Raw genomic sequence first — 22,411 nt, forward strand, 5'->3', positions numbered from 1 at the left:
TAATTTCAAACTTTTAGTTTTTCCTAGCAAATTGTTGATATTTCAAATTCATAAATGTCTGTGTTTTCTCTAGAAAATTTCTTGGATTAATAATAAAATCTCTGAGTTTTTTTCTTGCAAATTTTCACCCCTTGGAGCTCAGAAATGTCCTTGTTTTTTCTGGAAAATTTCAGAGTTTTTTTAACGGAAATTCAGTCCTATTTTTTTTCTATCCAAAATGGTCCTGATATGCAGCCGTGGAATTCTTATTTTAAAAAGTCAGTATTGCTATTATATTTCTCTTCGTGACCCTATTACAGGTCCGTAGAGTTCGGTTCTGCTTCCTCATGTCTTCATTGTGCGTTGATGTGTTTACAGTGTGTTTTCTGTGTGTGGGTGTGTGTGTGTGTCAGACAGCGCAGTGTTTGTTTATGGAAGGCAGATGTCTCTCTGTCACTCAGCTCGCTGATAATCCTCGTCTATTTTTACCTCCGCCGCCCCTCCTCGCTGTTCCAGCCATGCTTCCCCTCGCACCGCTCCGGTTCCACTTTCAGCCAGAAAGCATTTGGACCGTCAGCACCGAGCCTCAGGTACCGTGTTCCATGTGTTCTGCGTAGGTTTCAGGCCTTGGACTGTTTAAAGTTTGGGGTTTGTTGCGTTCAGTAGCGGCTCCACCAGCTGTAAGCGGATCTTAGTGATAATTAACTGGAATCTCGGTTTACACGTAATAAATGACACCAGCTGCAGGCCTATAAAGAAGATCTGTGGGGTTACTATTGCTAAACAAACATAGGTTAAAGTGAGATTAGGATAAATGTTGCTAAATAATAATCAGTTTTTATTTTATGTCGTTAATATTTTCTCAGAAAACCTGATTTTATTGCGTTATTGTTATTAGAGCGGCGACTTCAGATCCAACAGGATGCTGCTTTACTTCCTCTGAGCTCTGTCGCCATGGTAACTGATGCTGGACACCTGGCCAGAGTAGCTCAGTCCAGCTAGCATGTCAACAAACTAGAAAAAGCTTGTCTGAAGATGAACGTCTGATTGTATTTAAGACTAAAACTGAAGATTTTATAACTTTTTGAGATCTTGCAGAAATCCTGTGACTGATCTCGTTCTGTTTGACTTTTACCAGAGGAATATCTGTGCAGATAGGAATGCTAATGGAACCAAAACAGGTTAAATAGCTTAAAACCTCTCGACCTGACACTGTTTTTCTGCTCTAAATTTTCCACATATTTCATTGCTTCTTCTGTTGGTAAGTGTATAGTGTCTCTCGTTAGCTGTATGCTTTCATCAGATTTTGCTATGTTTGAAAATATTGGAAATCATTATTTCTTTTTTCTGTATCAGCTGGGTTGATTTTGGTCTGTTAGAAAGTTCCATATTCTTTCTGATGTAAGATTTACTTTTATTTTAGTTGGTGTTCCCACAGGTTTGTGATATGATGTGATGCTTGTGAAATTTGGAGCTTATTCTGACGTTTTGGTTTGTCAGGTTATTAAATCTGAAGATAAAACAAAAAAGGGAACTTATGTCATCACATTTACATGTTTTTTTCCCTTTTATGATTTTGTTTGATATATTTAAATGATCTATTTGTGATTTTGCTTGATTCCTGTAAAGTGTTTGAATTCTTAGAAAAAGCATTACATAAATAAAATGTGTTATTATTATTATTAAAAGAGAAAGTCACTACAATTTTCCACAAAATCAGAGCAACTTTTACTCTTTAAAATTCTTCTTGTGTGTTTTTTTCTGTAGGAGTTCAAAATAAACAACAACCACCAAGAACTGGAGATACTGGGATACTGGTTCTGGTTTAGTCTGACTTCAACTGCAAACTGTAAATATTGGAGCAAAAACAAGAAACGCAGGATGGACATTCGAAGTACAAACTAACAGGAATCCAAGGAGAAAAAGAAGAATATTTTTATACTCGTCAACCAGTAACAGACTTTTTTCAGTGTTTCCTCATGAGGACTGGGGAGACAGAAGAAACTGAAGAGACATGTGGATGTCAGAGACAAGAGGACAGCAGCAGCAAAGTGTCCTTCACGACTCTGAGCTCCATCGCCATCCAGGCCGGCCGGACCCAGATTGTTGCTTCTGTCCTCCAGGTAACAGAAATACAGACATTCACGGTCCAATTGCTGTCCTTTAATTTATATGTAGAGACGGATGAGTAAAAATACAACAAATCAGGGAGAAAAACCTTCATATAATGTTTCCAAAATCTAAATATTTGGACAAATTACATCTGAGGGTGTGTTACTTATCATTTACTTTCTTAGTTTAGGTTTAATATGAGTTTAAAGTTTTAAACATATAAACAGACTGTAAAGTAACATACTTTAAATTTTAAAAAATCAGCTTTTAAAACACAAATTCATAAACTATGATTATAAACTCCACAGTATTGAGTCATACTCAATAAATAATATTTGTTGTTTGTCAGATTAAAATAACCTTCAACAGTTCTTACATTTCATTAAGGCCACATTTCTGTTTTAAAAAGTTATTTTATTATTTTCAGTAGCTTTAAGTGGAAAATAATCATAATTAGTTGACAGGCTTGAAAACAATCTGTGTGTAATTGATCAATATTACATGTTTCTCTTTGTGAATTCGGTTATAAACTGACTGACTATAACTCTAGCATTAAAATATAAAAAAGGGAAGAAGAAAAACTTGAAGATTCTTGGTGTGTAATGTAAAAGCCATGAAATTAAACACAGTTTTCATTTTGATTTCTAAATATTAAAAGTGTTGTCCGAAAAGTCACTCAAGCTTTAAAATGTAAAACTCATTAACTGAATGACCATAAGCCTCTTGGTACAAACTATAAGCACGTTTCCTGAAAGCCTCATTTAGTTTGGTTATTTTTATAAAATTAAACTATTAGCTGACAAACCAGTCTACCTTAAATCTGTCAGCTTGTAATGTGTTTTTAGATCCGAGTTAAATAAAGCATCTGGCTGACACACAGTTTTAAATGTTAAAATCTGTTGGCTGTCAGGCTGTGAATTTAGATCATTAAAAATATATTTGCCAATAGACAATTTTAGAACAGAGTTCAGAAAATTAAAGCAAAACGCCTTCAGTTTTGCTTTAAATGAAATGTTATAAAACCGTTTCTGATGGTTTGTTTAAACATTAAGACATTTTATCTGACAAAGCATTAAATAAAGTCTTTAGCTGACAGAATATATTAATTTACTGAGAACTGAAACTTCTTTTAGTGGGGAGTTTAAACTTTAAAATCTGTTAACTGATTAGATGTTTTAGGTTATAACATTTTAAACAATTAAAAATGAGTTTCTGACATTAAAGCCATTAGCTGAAAGGTTGTTTTCTCTGGGTCCCTGTGGAGGTCATGTAGACCAAAACTGTTGCTCCACGTGCCACTTCCTGTTTTAGCTCCAGGTCAGCTGTGTGTGTGTGGGTGTGTGTGCGTGTGTGTGTGTGTTATCACCATCTCCATGTCTTTTTTTGGACAACATGCCAGAGATACCGTATCAAGGGAGGAATGCTCCAACACAAACACTCGTGGAGAGATTCAGAGTCAGACCGCAGCATGTCTGATTCACAGCAGATAAAGCTTCAAATTGATACTAATTTCTGATCCATACATTAAATATTTCTGTTGCCTCGCAGCAAGAAGATCCAATTTCTTGTTCTCTGTTCACAATGGAAGCATGTTGGAGTAGCTCTCGGTTCTGATTTGTCCTATATCTAGACTTTTATTCATTTCTAAAAAAAATTTAAGGGCCCACAGCTACACATTTTTTAAAATTATGTAATTGTATTATTTGTTTATTTATTGTGTTTTACATTTATTTCTTCAGTTAATAAGATAACTCTGTATGTCTTTCTATAAAATGAACATGATTCTTTGGGGGGCACAAGCACTTTTCAAGAGGGGGCCTTGGCTCCCTTGGCCCCCCCTTGGGATCACCACTGGTTAGTTGAGTGGATGCATGTTTGGATTCCCACTGGTTCTGTTTAGCTGGAAGGTTTTTTTGCTCTTACTTTTAAACTTTCGGACAGCTGTTATGATTTGTAGCACAACAAGCAGCCAATTATCATCTCGTAAGTTCAAATATATTTGAACTATGACCCCAAATCCCAGAAGAGTTGAAAAGAAGGGTTCATGGGTGCAGAGACAGAAAAAGGAAGTTAAAACCAACTCTATCCCATCATTCTCGAGGATCATATCCCCTACTCCAACTTCTCTCTGCCTGGGTTTCTAACCGTAAGGTCAGACAGAGATTTAAAGAGAAGCAGGATAGAGTTTTTCCTGATTTTCTTTTTTTTAAATCAAAAACTTTACAGTCAAACCACAGATAAACAGTATGTCAACATGGAATAACTTACTAAGCATTTTCAAGATAAAATGAAACTTGTAGATTAATTAATAAATTCTTAACTTTTAATTTGACATGAAGAAAAAACATTGAAAACATTTTTTTTGTTTCTCATTTGGATCGGATGACATCATGTCTTTTGTTTGGTTGTTCTTTATTTTTTGGGATTTTATTAGGCCAGTCACTATTAAGCTAAAGAAGAAGTTGACACTAGTCATGAATAAAATGTCTCTGGTTTGTGTTTGCAGAGCGGCTCTCTGATCCACCTCCAGCTGGTCCAGTTCCAGCCAGGACTCTGTGAGATCGGATCGGACCGGGACGAAAACCACATCCTGATCCAGGAGCAGCAGCAGCTGCTGGAGAAACTCCAGGTCCACAAGGACTCAAGCACACTCTGATCAAGGCACTCTGCCAATCTATTGGGGATAAAAGTTATGGATTAATAAGTTAATCTAAAGTTGATTGATCTTATCCTTCGACTAACGATCAATTGATAAATGGCCATTTCTTAAAAACCTGAATTTTCTCTTGGTTCAAGAGGGTGCTGACCATTTTACACAAAGGGCAAAATTTTCTCATAATATACTGAATTTTAAAAAAGCACATAGTTAATGTTAATATTTTTTATCAGTTGTCCTAGATACTGACTGAATAAACAGAAAGTAGTAGTTTTCTCTCCTTATTAATCTTAAAAATATATATAAAGTAAATTAAAATAGGAACGTAGAAAGTAGAAAAATGAAACATAAAAAGAATTAAATACGAGAAAGACTTTAATTTCCATAAACAGAGAGATATTAATACAGAAGTACCATCTATTGCTCTTAAATGAATGTTAAAACTTCGCTCCATGAAGTGCATTAACTCACGACAGGCCTTAACATCAACCGTGCTTCAGCATCATGTTGTTACAATTTCTATCTATTATTCTCTCTGCTTATTTTTCATCACACCATCCTCACCTTTTGATCACATCAGTAAGTTTTGAATCAACCGTATTAAGTGCATTTTAAACGCACACCTGTCTCTGCCGTTCTAGTGTGGCCGCCATCTTTATTTCTTTGTAAGAACGGTTCCGCTTAAGGATGACCAGGATGACGCCCTCTGCTGGATGGCGGCCAAACTACAGCATTAAAATCTAAAAACGGATGTTATTAAAAGATTAGGACACATTTTAATATAGTAGACCATTAATCAACAATTATTTGTTAGCATCCCCTACTATATATTAATATGTAAATATGTTATTGCAGAAACATGAGCCTGAAGTGTTGGTTGTGATAGAAAAGAAACACCAGGAGAAACTGAGGATGAGGAGGGATGGAAGGAGGAAACAGGAGGAAGAGGAGGAGTTGACCGAGGCGATGAAGGCGTCTCTGAGGGAGGGATGGTCGCTGCTCCTCCAACTGCTGGAGAGACGTCTGGACGTCCTGAAGCAGGCTTCAGATTTCTTCTGCCGAGTGATGGAGGTGAGGACGAGGAGGGTCTTAAAGAGACAGGAGCTAAAAAAAACAAAACAGGGCTCACAATGTGCTGCAAACATTAAGATATGCTCCCTTAGACCTCAGGAATAATGTTAGAAAATAAGAACAGAGAGTTATCTTTAATGTTTTCAACTGCAGCTTTTTCTTTAATTTAGTTTACGTATCTTCTTTTCTTTTTCGCTTAATGAAATAATTATATGAAAATTGCATTTTATTTTTACTCGTATCTTTCAGTTTAGTGAGAGAGAATTCCTCACAGAAACAGAAGAAGTCTTTGAGGGGGTGGAAACTTTTCCAGCTGATCAGAATACCGTCACCTTCCTCAGCAGGGCTGAAGGTTGTTTGGTTCAGTCACACATTCCTCCGTCCTGAACCGGTTTTGGTTCTGGACAGCATTCATTGGCTGGCTGCACACCTTTTCACCAGAAACACCTGTTGCTGTCTGAAACATTTTGCAGCCACAGATAATCAGGAAAGCCTGGACAGCTGGAATAATCCTGGAGATTAGATCGTTTTACTGTTCTGCTGCTCACTAAGGTCAACATGTGTTGCATTTAAACTGGTTTAAACTGTAAAAACATGCAGCTGAATTTAAAAAGCTAAAGCTAATGAAAGCATTTTTTCTTTTTATTGCTTATATGTCACATTATATAGTGATTTATTTTCCATGAGCATTGTTTGAGAGATTAAATGAAACATGAAAATTGAGGCATTTGAAAGTAATATTATTTTTTAGGATTTTATTATCACATCCAAACTCAATGTTCTGATCACTTCTTCCAGGACAGACATCGCTGACATGGATGAGAATAAGCATCGTTGATGTAATTATTTTCCAGATAATTACGGCAATTATGGGGAAAATGATTCATCACTAATATCTCTCTGTGCATTAAGAAAAACCAGAGAAGCTAACAGATTTAAAATGTTTAATAACATTACAAAAACAAATATTTTTCTTTATTTCCACTGTTTTTTTGTTGGATTAATTCACAGAAAAGCTAATTATCTTTCTGCTGACAGTTTCTATTCTGTCGGTGCATTATTTTTACACCCTTTTCTTTTAAGTCTCAATTCTCAGTCCCCTTTCTCTCCATCTAATTGAAGATTGATTTGATATTCATTCAGAAAATAAACCAAAATATGAATAACAAGGTTTATGTCTGTCTGACTCGTGTGCTTCTCTCTGCCTGCAGTTTGCCATTGGCATTGACAGATTAGAGAATCTCCAGGTTAAAAATGAAGACAAACTGAATGAGGTTCGGGTTTCCTATGACTTCATGAGGAAAGGTATCAGAGCTCATGTTAGTTTTACTTCTATAATCTGAAAACATAACTCAATTAAGTATTATTTCTGACATCTAATTTGATGTTTTTGTAGCTACAAGTGTTGATAAATGTCTAGCAAAGCAAATTTAGGTGTTTTAACAGATTAATCTGGTTTATTTTTGACAGAGATGATAATAATTTTCTATGTTGACCTGTAGATCTTCTGGGAAAGTCGCTGCAGGTTTTAACAAGCAGCAGCATCCTCCTGCAAACACTCAGACAGCTGCAGAGGACTGAGGCCCTCCAGAGGAGAGGAATGGTACTGCAGGGTGATGAAGACGATGTTGAGGAGGTCAGAGTTCAACAGTGCTGTTTCCAGGACGTCTTTTGAGCACCTTGTTGTCATTTATCAGCCAACTAGAAACAGAATGAATCAGCTGTTTTCTCAGTTTGCTGTTTGAGATCACTGATGTTGATGCTTCTTCCCAGAGTTCCCAGTACAGCAGAGGCCCGGTGCTGAGGCTGGAGCAGCTGGTGGAGGACCTGCAGGACCGAAGGCGGAGGGCTGACCAGGCTTTCAGACTACAGCTGCAGCAGGCAGAAGTGGTTCTCAACATGAGGGAAGAGTCCAAAACAAAAGCAAGTCTTGATATTAGATCATCACTTTTGTTTTTATTGACCATTATAAATCAGTTCACTTCCTTTTGATGTTCTGCCAGCTGATTTATGCAGAATTCAAATTTCAACCTGTGAAAAACTGCAAGAAAAAGAAGAAATGTTCAATAATTTCACACCAGCCCTGTTTAGTCTGCTTTAATCAAACTCTGATTCAGACCAAAAAAGCAAACTCTGGTCCACCTAAAAACCTCTGTCTCGGTTTGGTTGAAGTGAACTCTGGTGCAGTTTGAATGCGTATATGAACACCAGGCACACCGCTCCAAAAGCAGGAAGCAGACTATAGCACAGGGCATTCTGTTCCACTAAAGGTTCTTCTTTAGAACTGAATTTACCAGATTATCAGGTGTGAAAACAGCCTAAATCTTTGATTTCACTGATGCAGATCTGCTTTCACGGATAAATGACCCAACAATCCACCGTTTGTTGCATCTTTCCCAGTGAATCAGCAACTCTTCCTTATGCTCCCCACAACCGTTCTGATCAGTTTTTATTATTATTTTATTATTATTTTACCACAGAACCAGAGTCTACTGAACCAGAACCTGCAGTTCGGATCGACATCAGACCAAACCAAAGATCTGGGGTTGAAATCAGGATCCAGGTCAGATTTCCAGATTAAATCTTCCTCAGAACAAAACCTTGTAGAGCAGACAGAAGAACCAGAAGATGTAAAGCTGGAATCCAGATTACAAGAGTCTGGACAAGAACCAGATGTAAAACCAGATTCCTGGTTCAACCCGAACTCCAAGTCTAGATTAAATCATTTCAGAGATCTGAAATCTGGGTCCGGATTAGATAAAATCAAACACATGCGTGGATCCAGATCAGAGTTCAGATCAGGAGGAACCACTGAAACCAGATCAGAGACGACCAGAACCCTGCAGTCTGAATCCAGTTCATCTGAGAGCACAAAACTGAAGACAGAATCTGGGTCACAATCTGATTCCAGATCAGACCTAAAGCCCAGATCAGAAGAACTAGGACCTGGATCACAGCAGGACAATGATCTAAAGCTTCAATCTGGAACAGAAAAGACCAACAAACAGCAGCTGGAGTCCAAAACAAAGGAGACCAGAAACCCACAGTTCAGTTTTACAACCGTTCTCAAAACCAAGTTTAGATTAGATGAGTTGTACATATGTGAACCTGATGTGAAGCCAGGATCCAGATGTGGAGAAATCACTGAAAATAGAACGGCGTACACCGAAAATAGATCAGAACAGACCAGAAACCTGCCGTTTGAATCCAGTTCTGCTGAGAGTTCAGACCAACAACCTGACCTAAAAACAGAACCGGAGTCACAAAACTCTAGAGACTCTCAAATTGGGTTCAGATCAGAACCAAAGAACCAACTTAAATCAGAGTTACTTATATCTGGTCCCAGATCTGTTCTCAAAACCAGATCTAGATCAGAAGAACAACAGCACACATCTGGGTGTGATGGAAAACCCAGATCCACTGGATCCGGTCCAAAGGGGATCAGAACCTTTGGGCTCAGATGTAATTCAGAAAGCATCCCTGAAACCGGATCAGAGAAGGCGCCTCTGAAGTCTGCATCAATACAGCAACGTGGATCTGGATCAGAGAAACCTGAATCCAGTTCAGCTGAGATCACCGACCTCCAAATTGGATCCAAGTTGGACCTGAAGAATCAGACCAGATCACAGCAGGGGGAGGATCTAAATCATCTATCTGGATCTGAGAAGACTGGGAAACAGAGCCAGGAATCCAAAATGGTGGAAACTAAATTCAAATCCAGGTCAGACAAGTTGCTAAGATTCGGATCGGATGCTAAACCCGGATCAGAATCAGAAGTGACCAAAACACCAGAGGTGAGTCCCTGGTTCAGGTAGATCCATCAGAACCAGATTCGGTTTAATTATTCCAGCCCTGAAACTGGAAATACACTGAAAAATACATTTCTGCACTTTCCAGATCTCTGGATCTGGGTCGGACCCGGCCTCAGTAAAGAACCGACTCGGTGAGCAACAACAGATGGAGGCACGGCAGCAACAGGAGGAGTTCAGGAGTGGATACCAGGAGAGACTGGTGAAGGTATGGAGCTCTGTCTGTTAGAGGGTGGATCAGAGAACGTTCTCCCTGGTTCTGAAATCAGAACCTTCTGTTTCAGACCCGGCAGGACCTGAACTGTGTCTCAGAACTGCTGGACTCCTGTACCAGCATGGATCTGGGTTCAGAGCTGCAGACCAACAGGCTGCTGGAGCAATTCAGACAGGCAGAACCACATTTCAGGGTAAGAACACAGTACATATATTTAATGGTAACTGCAGCCCAAATGAGAGTGTATCTGACACCAGAATCTAAACATCTGTGAGTTGTTTCTTAAAACTGGAACCAGATGAACCCAAAGATCTTTGGGACATTTAGAGACTGACTGATGCTGTGAGGCGTTTTCTCCCCAGCAGCTGGATGTTGAGGTGGAAAATACAGTGAGGAGCTGGGAGAACCTGAGCGGAGTCCAGGCCCGCCAGGGAGGAGCAGTGATGGAGGAGGATCTCTCAGAGCTGCTGAAGCTACAGCAAGCAGTGAAGGACAAAATACAGCAAGGCGAGTCAATCCTGAACCAGAGCAGCAGCTTCCATCTCATAGCCAAACAGGTGAGAAGAGAAGTAGTGTCGTCATCCTGCGGGATCTTAAAAAGTCCCTTCTTAACAAAGATTGAATAAAAAATAATAACATGGAGTCAGAAATGTTTATTTAAAGGGGCAATATTATATAAAATTGATTTTTCTATCTTTACAGCATGTTATTTCTTCATTAAAAACATACCTGAGTGTTGCCCTGATTCTTTCATGCATGTTTGAGAAATCCCGTGATTACCATGGCAACCATTCAGATGTGAACTTGCGTGGACCAGGTATTTGCTCATTTTTGTTGGCCAGTCTGAAGGAGCTGAGGTGTTGGTCCTCCTCTGAGCTGCAGTTTCCAAGCTTCCGCCTTCAGATTAGCCAACAAGAATTAGCCAAAACCTGGTGGAACTGCACATCTCCTGAGCTCATTGTAGGAGCTACTGCTCAGTGAAATGTGATGAACTCCAAAACTTAAAACTCAGCTCTGTTTAACAAACTCCAGAGAGCTGTGCCTAATTTTAATGTTGATTTTTCTGTGTCCAGCTGGAGCTGCTGCTTCAGTCAGAACCTCCCAGTCCTTTAACTGATTGCACTGGTGTACATGGGCCCAAAGAAGAAGAGCTGAGTCACTTACAGGAGGCCCAGCAGCAGATCCAGAACCTCCTTAGAACCACCTCGACTATGAAGACGGACATCTGTACTGCAGTTTCACAAAGCGTATGAATGAATAGTTTGCTGTTTTTACTGAATCACATGATGAAAACTTTAATCAGTGATGCTCTTTTGGTGTTTCAGAACTGGGCTGGTTTCCAGGTGGACCAGCTGGAGATCCGTTTGGGGTCTCTGGACTCTCTTTGTGTGTCCTGGCTGAACAAAGCAGCTCAATGTGAGGAGGAGCTCCGAAGGGGGCAGCTGACTCACCTCCTGCATGAAGACATCACCCAGGTGAGGTTTCAAGTCAGAGCAGGCCGAGCAACAGTACATAAAACAAAACTATACTACAGAAATCAAACATTTTAATCTGAGATCAGTCAGAATGTTTCTAACCATCCACCTATTTTCTAAATCTGGTCAGAAGAAATTTATTCTTTGGTTATTTTTGGAGCTTCAACTCTTGAGATCCAAATTGTGAACTTATGAGAGCTTTTAACAAGTTGTCAATCAGCAAAGAGACCAGCAGAGGGCGCTGCTGTCGGCCTTCATGCTCTCACATTTCAAATCTGACTTCTACTGATCATAAACTTTGCTGTGTTAATATTTATTATCATCTTATAATTACTCAAAAACATTTCAGTTCAGGAATTTATTACGTCCATAAGAACTGTTTTCACTGTATCATAATTTATTTTCCCAATGAATTTTTTCATCAGTTGTTTCTATAAAGTGGTGAAGCTTTAAACTATCTTAAACTATAATATTAATTCTTCAGCTGCTATAGGTTCACTTGAAATTAAGGTGGCAGACTTCAGGATTTTCCTGCAGATTTAAATAATCTCTGTCAAACTGTGTAATCTTTGGGATTTCTTGTGAATTTATTAGCCTTTCAACAAAAAAATTACAACATTTTGCATCTATGTGAATATTTTTTGCTAAGTTTCCTGATACGTGTTGGTTTATTGCTGTGTTTAGTTGAGTTTGGGAGCCTTGTCCTGTCTGAATCATAAATCAGAGTTAAACACATTTCTGTGAAGCAAATCTGGTGCACAAAACAACCATTGTTTAAAGATTATAGGAAATATCTGTATGATAGGAAAGAAATTATACAGTGTTGGGTGCACATTAAAAACCCTCAAAATAAATGAATATTTAATTGATCATATTCCGTTTTTTTGTTGTTGTTTTTTGTATTATAAATGTCCTGATATTTTAGAGAGCTCATGCTTTTGCAAGACAAACAGGCCCACAGCATCACAGATACTCTACCAAATTTAAACCCACCTGAAATATTATTACCTTAAATCTCAGTCTTACTCTTATCTGTCTAAACAATTAAAATCCCATGTTTTCCCAATATTGATCAGTGGTTGTCATAGTGACCTAGAGCCAGTCTTCTGAACAGTCCTCCTCACTGAACAAAGTGAAACAATAAACTTGGGTCACCATCCAGTTCAGTGGCCCAGAGAACTGGTGCCTCAGTGTCTCATCCTATTTATACCCCATGGAAACTTTTAGGTGGCAAACCAGTTCATGGTTCCTAGACATAGAAATGAAGCTACAAAAATTAGAATTATCAACCAAGTTGTTTGTTGTTTTTTCTTTTTAGTTTTATTATTCAACTGCAAATAAAAAGTTCAAAGGTTTTTACACATGTTCACCAGTAGATGGATCCCACTCAGTTTGATGGTTTACTGGTGATACTGGGTCAGTGCAGTAACAGGAGAGACTCCCTAAATACAGTCAGCCAGATGACAGGCATTTCCCATCATGCACTTGGTGCAACATGTTGGCTATCACAAACACACATATTAAATCTGTGTTTGGGAATTAAATGGTCGCTAATCCTGACCAGTATGAACATGTTGTGATGACTATCTCTGTAACACAGTTTTCAAATTATTTCATAGATAAAATCTGAAAAGTATGCCATGAAATAAACTCATATTTATTTTTCCAGTTTTAATTTGGCATCACAGTGAACCATGTAAACCCAAAATTAAATCTTCAGAAATTTGCTAATCGCCTAGCTACATTCTCCTGTTTCTTGTTCCATTGGAGCTCCTTCCTCTGTCTCATCCTGGGTTTCCCCAGCCTCCCTTCTCCCCCTTCTGTCGCTGTGACCCGTCCAGCCGCTGGTTCAGTTCCGCTGACGGTCGGCTCCGTCTCTCTCAGCTGTCGTCAGCTGACAGATCAGACACTGGACACCTCCGCTCCTCCCAGCCGAGACAGAAATGTTTCTCTGCTCCAAAAATAATCCCATCAAAGACCAAAGTGGCTGGAGCTGCAGAAACAAACCACATAACTCCCTGATTCTACTGAATGAAGAGGAGAACTCTGTATAACCTACAATCACCAACAGTTTCTCCATTAGGTATATTGATCATTTCTGAGTTGTCAAGGGGAACGGTCTACAACACCAAAACTTAACACTTAGCAGAAACGGGTTTTATTTCACTTAGTATCAAAGTCTTGAAAAGCGATAAGAGGTTTCCGAACAGGTCAGGTCTACACAAATCATGTTCATTACATTTCTTTTGCACAAAATCATTCTTAGACGCCATAAAACAGATAAAATATAATCTGTCACTTTAAATCCAAATAAGTTGCTGCTTATTGGCATCCACAGGTGAGCAGATGGCTGAGTTGGGGGTCAATGCCCCCCAACTCAGCATTGACACTCATATGGTTGCAAACACATGTGCAATTATAGAACCGTACATCTTTGAAAAGTAAAAAACTTGTCTTTTCAAGCAGCCATTATACAGCAAATACAGCGGTAAACCAACTGACCAAACTTGCTGGATCTCAGCTTTGGTTACTAGGTAGAGGTGCATGTCAGTTGTGACTTAACAGACGGGAAGTTTTGAAAAAAGACTTTAAAGAAGTATTAAATGCATTTTATTGTCACTTTTCATTATAACCCTAATACCACAAAATACTATGATAAAATATCACCCATCCCTATTGGATGCAGTGGATTTCCCAACCGAACAGTTAACTTCTTAACTGGCATTCATCAACCCTGTTGGACATTTTCGTTCTAAGTGAAAGCGACTGTTCTTCTTTGAGCTTCAGCACTAACAACAGTGTTTATCATCTATTTATAGAGCAGATAGTGCCTTAGAGGAACTGTTGTTTGGTGTAACTTTACTCCTGTGAGCTCAAAGCAGCTGTCGCCTTTATGGACAAATCACCTCCTGTAACTGAAACCTTGACTTAAGCAGCACAGAAGATGACCTTTATCTTTTATAAAACACATACAAACACAACATCATTATGAATCTGAATATTAAAGGTGACTTATTATGCTTCTTTGAACAGGTTAGATTAGGTCTATGGTTTATACAAATCATCTTCATTACATTTATACACAAAATTATTCTTAGACAATGAGATTTTAGACTGTTCAGTTTGTATATCTTTGAATAGTAGAAGTGGAGCTTCCTGCACAACCAACAAAACTGCTTTCCAGATAAATCCATTTCTGAATGGTAAGTCAACAGCAAAGCACTTGTCTTTTCCAGCAGTCATTGTGCAGCGCAAGCAGCGGTAAAACCAGCTAACCAAATGTGCAGGAGCTCAGCTGGGGTTGCTGGGTGAGGGGCGGTGCTTGCTGATTTGTAATGTCGCATTCCTGACGTTTTTGAAACAACTCATTTTCCAGAGACTAAAAAACTAAAACTTCTGGGTGTTTTTTTAAGTTAGTTGGCTGTTTTTAGAAGCAGTTGAGCCTCAAATGGAGGTACAAAAAATGTGCTAAATTAAGTCCCTTCTTAATATCTTAATCCATGTTGTCAGGTTACTGTTGAGAATCGTCACGTCTTTTACGGTGAGATTTCAGCACAACCTTCTGTTCTGACATTCTGTTGTTTTAACTTTTAGCTTCGTGAGTCCTTCAAGGAGCTGAAGAAACGTTTCAGCAACACAAAGTTCAACTACTTGAAGAGAAACGACCGAACGAGGAACTTGAAGGCAGTCTGGAACCAGCTGCAGCAGATGGAGGTTTACCTGGAGAAGCTGCAGGTACATCAGAGTTTTACCTGATAATTAACCCTGATATAACCCACCTGGTCCAATCATCGCTTCTAAACAAAGCTCAATGAATTACTGATTTTCAAGATGTATTACCAGAGGAGCCAAACAATTGAAACAGCAGAACTGTAGACCTGTGACCCCTCCACCCGTTAGGAACTTTATTTCTGTAAAATCCAACTTCTTGAACAATGCTTAACAGTCGATCACCATAACAGCACAGATATTGAACTTTATTCAACTAAAAGCTCACAAAACAGCCAAGTAAATGAATGCTTTAAAATTTATCTGGAAAAATGTATTTAGTGGAAGCTAAGTATGCTAAATGTTTCCAAAGCTAGCAAAAAAACCAAAACACTACAGTATACAAAAATTAGCTTAGCTATTAGCAGATTACAGAAAAACTGGCCGCCCTTGAGTAAAATCAAATTAGGAAGTTTTCTTATTGTTAGTAAACAAGTATCAAAGAGTATATGTATAGTCTGCTTTAAATTCAAGCATTTCAGGATCCTCTCTGATGGTTTGGCCTGAAATTTGAGCCTGAAATTAAAGTGAAACTTTCAGAAACTCTGTCTGTACTGGTTTTTATTCCTTTAGCGTTTCGTCTTGGTGGTCGATGTTATATTGGGTTGACCAAATGTGGTCCATCTGGTCCTGCAGGGGCTCAGGAAGCGCGTTCACGGTGTGACGGCCCGGCTGGGATCGGAGGCCAAAAACACAGGCATGGCCCGGCAGTTGGAGGACGCCATCAACGAGCTGCAGAGGCAGATGGGACAGTTAGAGAGAAACATCTGTGAGCACCAGAAAACCCTGGACATGACATGCAAGCTGCAGCAGGCCATGGAGGAGGTATCACTGCCCGCAATCAATCGGGTTCATTGATGAGCTGATCGATCAGTGGGTGTATAGCTGCATGTCGCTCTGTGTCCACAGTACCATTTCTGGTGCGAGGAGGCGAGCGCCACCATCGCTCGCGTTGGGAAGTTTTCCTTGGAGTGCCGCAGCACCGAAGCCGTCTCTGTTCTGTACCGGCAATTTGAGAAGTTTGTTTGGCCGACGGTTCCTCAGCAGGAAGAGAGGATCAGTCAAATCACAGAGCTGGCTGTCAGGCTGCACGGTGGGTGGAAAACTCTACTGAGGCAGAGGCTTTTATTCTGAAAATCTCTTTGGATGTTTTACTCAGAAATGATAACTATTCTGCAAGAACTTTCATTTAGAAAGTACAGTGGTATAATAACCAGCTTTTATTCTGAAAGGACAGCTTATATGGATTTTTCTTATGAAACCCACTCCTGCCTTTATACCGAAAGTAAAAATCATATTGTCTCTGTAGCTTTTGATCTGGTTATGAGTTTATTGGAGCTTTTATTGTTAAAGGACAGTTGCCTGATAACTAAAAAGAACCTTTATTCTGAAAGGACTTAATCTCTGCTATTCTACTGACAAACAACAGCTAATCTAATATTCTGCTAGCAAGAGCATTTATTTTGAAAGGACAGTAGTTTGTAATCAGCTTTAAAACTGAAAGGTTTTTGCCTCATCTTCATCTTACAGAACCGTTTATTCTGACAGCTATTTAATTACCAGATACCACAAGATCTTACTTAATAAAACAGCTGCTTAATTATCTGCACTTACTCTGAAATGATAGCTGTGTGAGAATCTAATTGAGCTTTTATGCATATTATCTTGGAAGCTTTTATTCAGAAGTGATAATAGTCTGATAATCAGAAAACAGAAGCTTTTATTTTGAAAGTACTATTGTCTCATAAGCAGCTTTCATTGTGAAAATTCAGCTGAGTTTACCTGAACTTTGTCGCATTATCTTACAGGTGATTTTATTCTGGCAGCTATGTAATTAGTACATATGATACACTTTTATTTTTGAAATGATAGCTAGCTAATTATCAGGTTGCACTTACACTGAAAGGATAGTTGTCTTGTTACAACTCTACAGAAGTTTTTATTCTTAAAAAGTTAAAGCTGTATAATCATCAACACTGGTTGTTTTTCAGTTTTTTGGACACTTTTTTTGAGATCCGCAGTGAAATTGATTTCAGACTCACTGTTCATAATAGTTGTGTTAAAAAATGTATAATTTAAAAAAACATACAATTAATTAAATTAAATATTTTTTGGTGTTTCAGGGGTGGAGGAGGGTCAGCGTTACATAGAGAAGACGGTCAGTAAACACTCAGAGATGGTGGAGTCCATCAGAGAGCTGAGTGAGGGACTGATGGAGCTGGAGGCCAAACTGAAGGTGAGCAAACTCCATTCAAAGATCCCACTTAGATCTGACGATCGATAATGTTTCTTCTTCTTTTGTTCTTCATGATGGACGTTGAATTCAGTTGGAGAATCTGAAACAGCAGCAGCAGAAGGATGAAGAGGAGAAGGTAGAGGAGGAAGGAGAGAGCGAACAAGGGAGAGAGACAGAAGAGCAGGAGAAGATAAAGGAAAAGAGCAGGATGAAGCAGAAGGATAATCGCCACACACAGGAGGCTGCTGATATGGTAAAGATAAATAACTCAAATATAAGGCAATTAATGTGTGATTTATGATGTTATTGACAAAAAAGATTTAATTTCCAGCATGAACTTAAAGAGACAGGCCACACCCCTGAACTGATCACAGAGAACGATAGAAAGGAGGCTGCTGCAGCCAATAGGAAGCCTCCGTCAGAGAAGAGTGACGATGTAAACGGACCAACAGCAAACAGGTTAGTAGGAACACATAATGCTGTAGATTATATAATTTTCTCAATTTTTCTTCTTTTTGGCTTGAATCCAAATTATTATTATGAAACATTTCATTTTTTTGTGAATGTTCCCAACCCCAATTATATTAGTTTCCTCTGATTTAACTGCATATTATAATAATATAATTTCTATTGGCTTTATTGCGTCAGTGTTGGTAGGCTGGTTGAAAAAAGACGTTTTGGAATAAAAAATAAAAATGTTTCACATCTCTAATATTCAGCTTATCAATAAAAACTGGAAATTTAAAGAAATCATTGAAACATCACTTTGAAACGATTAAAACCATTATTATTAAATTGTTGCCTCACATTATTGTCTTTAACCTCAGAGAGTTACACAGTGAGAAGTTCACCTCCTCCTTCACTTCTACCCTCACCATCTGCTCACCTGTGGATGCCAAGCGGCAGGTTCAAGCCGCCCTCAACCAATCACAGACTGCTGCTTCTGAGCCTCAAGCCCCACCCTCTCAGTCCGTCATTGGTCCATCATTTCCTGATAACCAGGAAGAGTTTCTTAGGGAAATGGAAGGAGTGGAACAACACATTGGTTCCAGCTTCTGTGGCTCAAATTCACTACAGGTTAGAATCAGCAATAATATTCACCTCTATGCTGATGATACTCTGCTATATATCACCAAAAATTCCTGATCGCGCAGGTAAACTTGAAGTATTTAATATAAAGCATCACATAACGGAGTTTTGTTCAGACAGAAAGGTAATTGTGGCTTGAAGGTAGACTTCAACAGTATTTACAGTCATGTTACGTTACAGTGGTTCTATTGCGATACCTCTGCATTACTTATCCAGAGCATTTAACCAATTTTTAAAACAGTCTAGACAAATATATTATAAAACATTAAATTGTTTTCTTCTTAACCCAGGAAACTTCTCCACATGTGGAGCTCCATCAAGCTGAGGTGACGACCGAGGATTGTTTTTCCAACGATGAGTACGATTGTGCGTCCCCTGACGACATTTCCCTGCCACCGCTGGCTGAGACTCCAGAGTCCAACATGTTCCATTCAGATGTTGAAGAGGGTTTCTGTCTTAGTTCTCATAGCGTTCACATCAGCCAGGTCAGCCACCATTGCTATGCCCAGTCAGAACCAACTAGAACTGATTCTGTCCCACAACAAAAAGAGTCAAGTCAGATGGAGAGTTGTCCAGCTCCTACAGTCAGACTACAGAGCAGGACCAGGTTTGTTTGATCCACATTCACTCTGGTCTTTGATCAAAGGTCTACTTCACTAATGCTTCCAGATGAAAGATAATGTTTCTGTTGTACCACAGGTTCAGGTCAGAGTCCAGATCCTTTAACCCAAGTCCATCCACAGTTCCTGTTACAACACTTTTTACCAGTACTCCATGCACCATCCTGAAAACCAAAGAGTCTACCTCTGACGTCTCTCTGGACAACCCAGTCCATGGGTACAACAACAAAGACTGCTTTGAAGTTAAAAACTCTCCAAAGCAGAGATGTCCATCCACAACCCTTACACAGGATTTGAGTCAGAGCCTTCATCCGCAGTCCTTCAATGGTTCAGACAAAAGTCTCCACAATCATAACATTCCTAAAGGAGAGACTGAGGTTCTAAACATCCATCCTAGTTACATCAAAACAAACAGTACCCTTCCTGAAAAGAGGGAATTACTTGAATCCCATCATTGTACAAGTCAGACCCAACAGGACATTACGTCTGCCGAAAATTCAAGAATCATACCTCAACAAGACAGTCTTGCTAAGAGCAGAACTAGTTTAGTCTCCCAGCAAAACATTTACATCAGGTCATCTTTTTCAGGCAATTATTGTACCAACTCAATGGTCTGTAGCAACTCTGCACAGGAAAGCACATTCAATCCCTCCTCTGATCCAGTCTCTCTCATGTTCAGTGTCACAGACCCTATCCTCCATAAAAACATAACCCAACCACAAGACAATGACCTTCTAGAACCTTCTACAACAAACTCCCAAAGTTCAACATCTCAAGATCCAACCTTTCCACATACCAGAAGTGAACCAGATCAGGATGTACTTTTAACACTTAAAGACAGCACAGCAATTAGTACAGCCACAACAGTCACCCAGAGCATCTTCAACCGGTCATTGCATTTTGGCAGGTCACAGACCAACAAAACTTCAAACCAAGATCCCAGAGATCCACCTGAAGACCTCATCCAAAACCTTTCACAGCCTAAAACCATCAGCAACACCAGTATCTACTGCAGCAAGCAGGGTCTTCAGACAGTCTTCCCTCTCCAGGACACCCAGCAGTGTGTGCATGGTTCCAGCATGAGTCCCAGTTCAGCACAGCTGGCTCCTCCCCACCTAGAACCTCAGACACACCCTTCACCTGATCAAGCTAACCTGCATGGCACATCTCCATATTCTACACCTCATGTACTAACACCATCCCAGGATCCTGATATTTGTCAACCCATGGCTATCCGGGAGGAGATCAGACTTACTCCCCAGATCCAGGGGCCTCCTCTTCCTTCTGCTCGTCTTCCTCATCCCTCATCAGAGTCTATTCCATTGGGAAAAGTCTCTGCACCTGGCCTTACCTTGTTCACCAGGCCCTGGTCTCAAGCCACCGTCATGGAGGGCTGTCCAGTGATGTTAGAGGTGGAGGTGATGGGAAACCCAGAGCCCAGGCTCACTCGGTGGGTAGCTTACAACCACCTCCATGGTAACACTCAAGCTTCATCAGATTATTAATAACACCACTCAAAAACAAGCAGCAATTTCATCTGTGGTAACAAATTACATCATAATCACCATTTTTATTACGTCCAGTGGTAGGCACCGCTAATTAAAATGTTTGTTGTACCAACCATAAAGCAGTAATCATAAACATTAGTACTGCTAATACTAAAATGTTAGATATTGAACGGAAGCTAATGCTAAAGTGCTAAATTCAGTCATGTTGACACAAAGTCAAACATAGTAAATTGCCCTTAGCATGATAAACTAACTTTGTACACCTACCTGTAGCTTCAGGAAGTAATTATTTGGTTTCAGTTTTATAGTTGTTATTGCTAACTCTGTTGCTGATTTTGCCTATTTGACCAGAGTAGGGTTTCGGTTACAAAGTACACAGGACATCAGAAAATAACAGTCGACGACCAAAACTAAATTACTTAAGGTTTGAAAAACAGCCAAACAATTTAGCACTTTATTCAGAAGTGTATTTAATTTATTCAGAAAAATTTGTTCAGAGGAAGCCAAGTGCACTAAACATTTTCAAAGTTAGCTAGAGTGCTAGGCAAAAAATGAACTCCGCAATTAGTGCATTAGCAAAAGTGTGCTTACCACAGATTACAACCATGTCTGATTTATTGTTCGACTTAATGGGATGTTCATGTCGTGTTATTGAGTACAATAATCAAAATACCCCTCTCCCCCCACGCCCCCCCCAAAAAAGAAATTTAAATATGTTCCTTCTTAACCAGTTTTAGTGAATAAAAACGAGAGCATTTTTTGCTAATTTTCTGCTTTTTTAATTAGTTAAAGAACAAACATCTGCATATTATAATGGTTCATTGGCATAAACAATCTTAACCCTGATAACATATAGAAGTATGAAGCTTATAAAACAAGTTCTTGTTCAGGACATTTCTGAGATTAATCTCAAAATTTGCTTGTTTTTTTTCTAGAAAATATTCAACTTCTGACACTCAAATGTTTTGTTTTTTTCTCTAAATTTTTTTGACATAAATTTACTTTTTTCTATCCACACTGGCCCTAATCCACCATATATAGAATTTAGTGAAACTGCTGCAGCCAATCATTGTCTGATTTTGCATCTTTTTAATGTTTATGACTTTATCTTTCACAGACTTAACAATATAAACACCAGTTTGCTTTTTCACAGAGTGAGCCTGTTTTGCGCACAGTAACAGACAGAAGATAACCCTCCGCTCCCTCACATGTGATCGGGGCAGCAGCTGCTTGTTGTGCTGTCTGACCTCTTGTCATGGTCACTGCAGGTTTAAACTTGAAGAGGACCAGAACCAGAACCAGGATCAGGACTTACAGCTGTTGACTGGAAGCAGCAGTGGTGCTGATAATAAATGGCTGATGCTGGAGGCGTTGGACGTCATCATGGAGGACTGGAACACCTGGTTTGGGACTCTCTGTGTCCTGCTGTGGCTGCTCTACCTGGTTTTACTCTGACTCAAGCAGTTATGCTCTGACCTTTTTATTTCTGCTGGATGGATCAGATATTTGAATCCGTTTAATCTGAGCTGTATGTCAATCTGATTTTAGCTTAACTGACCTCTATAAACATGTCATTTTCATAATTTTAAACTGACTGTAAACCCAAGCTTTCGTGTGTTGTAATTTGGTTTGAAATGTTTGTAGTACTTTAAAATATTAAACTGAGTATGACGACAAACTTTGGAGAAAAAAAAAGACCAGTCTCTTGATTTTATAGTTATTAGATATGCTTGGAATGGAATTAAACAAACTCAATTTATTCTCACAGGAACTTTAGAAAGTAGCAGCTCTAGTTAAACTTCTGATCTCCAACATCTATGGTGATTCTTTACTGTTTAAATGGGACGTTAAAAAAAAGAAAAAAGAAAGAAAAG

General features: G+C 39.1%; 1 protein-coding gene across 2 annotated transcripts; it reads left to right on the plus strand.

Annotated features, from left to right (window-relative positions):
- Positions 1-125: 125 nt before the first annotated feature.
- Positions 126-22,368, plus strand: ccdc141 (coiled-coil domain containing 141). Of its 2 annotated transcripts, none has more exons than XM_032568353.1 (23): positions 126-569; positions 1,747-2,102; positions 4,598-4,720; positions 5,603-5,818; positions 7,030-7,123; positions 7,321-7,454; positions 7,592-7,741; positions 8,299-9,612; positions 9,716-9,835; positions 9,912-10,034; positions 10,204-10,398; positions 10,915-11,088; positions 11,167-11,316; positions 14,911-15,051; positions 15,721-15,909; positions 15,994-16,177; positions 17,208-17,320; positions 17,412-17,573; positions 17,652-17,779; positions 18,148-18,397; positions 18,700-19,016; positions 19,109-20,479; positions 21,806-22,368. In XM_032568353.1, exons 2-23 carry the CDS (start codon positions 1,959-1,961, stop codon positions 21,990-21,992), a joined length of 5,979 nt encoding a protein of 1,992 aa, XP_032424244.1. In that variant the 5' UTR covers positions 126-569; positions 1,747-1,958; the 3' UTR covers positions 21,993-22,368. The 2 variants fall into 2 exon arrangements, with proteins under 2 accessions (XP_032424244.1, XP_032424245.1); XM_032568354.1 differs by having other exon boundaries at positions 10,207-10,398.
- Positions 22,369-22,411: the final 43 nt, after the last annotated feature.

This window comes from Xiphophorus hellerii, chromosome 7 (assembly GCF_003331165.1).
Source record: "Xiphophorus hellerii strain 12219 chromosome 7, Xiphophorus_hellerii-4.1, whole genome shotgun sequence".
Lineage (NCBI taxonomy): Eukaryota > Metazoa > Chordata > Actinopteri > Cyprinodontiformes > Poeciliidae > Xiphophorus > Xiphophorus hellerii.

Bases quoted from the DNA above. Each gene is read 5' to 3' on its own strand.
- ccdc141 (XM_032568353.1), top strand. From the start codon at position 1,959: ATGAGGACTGGGGAGACAGAAGAAACTGAAGAGACATGTGGATGTCAG. The intron at 9,613-9,715 runs GTGAGTCCCTGG...TGCACTTTCCAG, and splicing joins AAGTGACCAAAACACCAGAG to ATCTCTGGATCTGGGTCGGA. The intron at 18,398-18,699 runs GTTAGAATCAGC...TTCTTAACCCAG, and splicing joins GTGGCTCAAATTCACTACAG to GAAACTTCTCCACATGTGGA.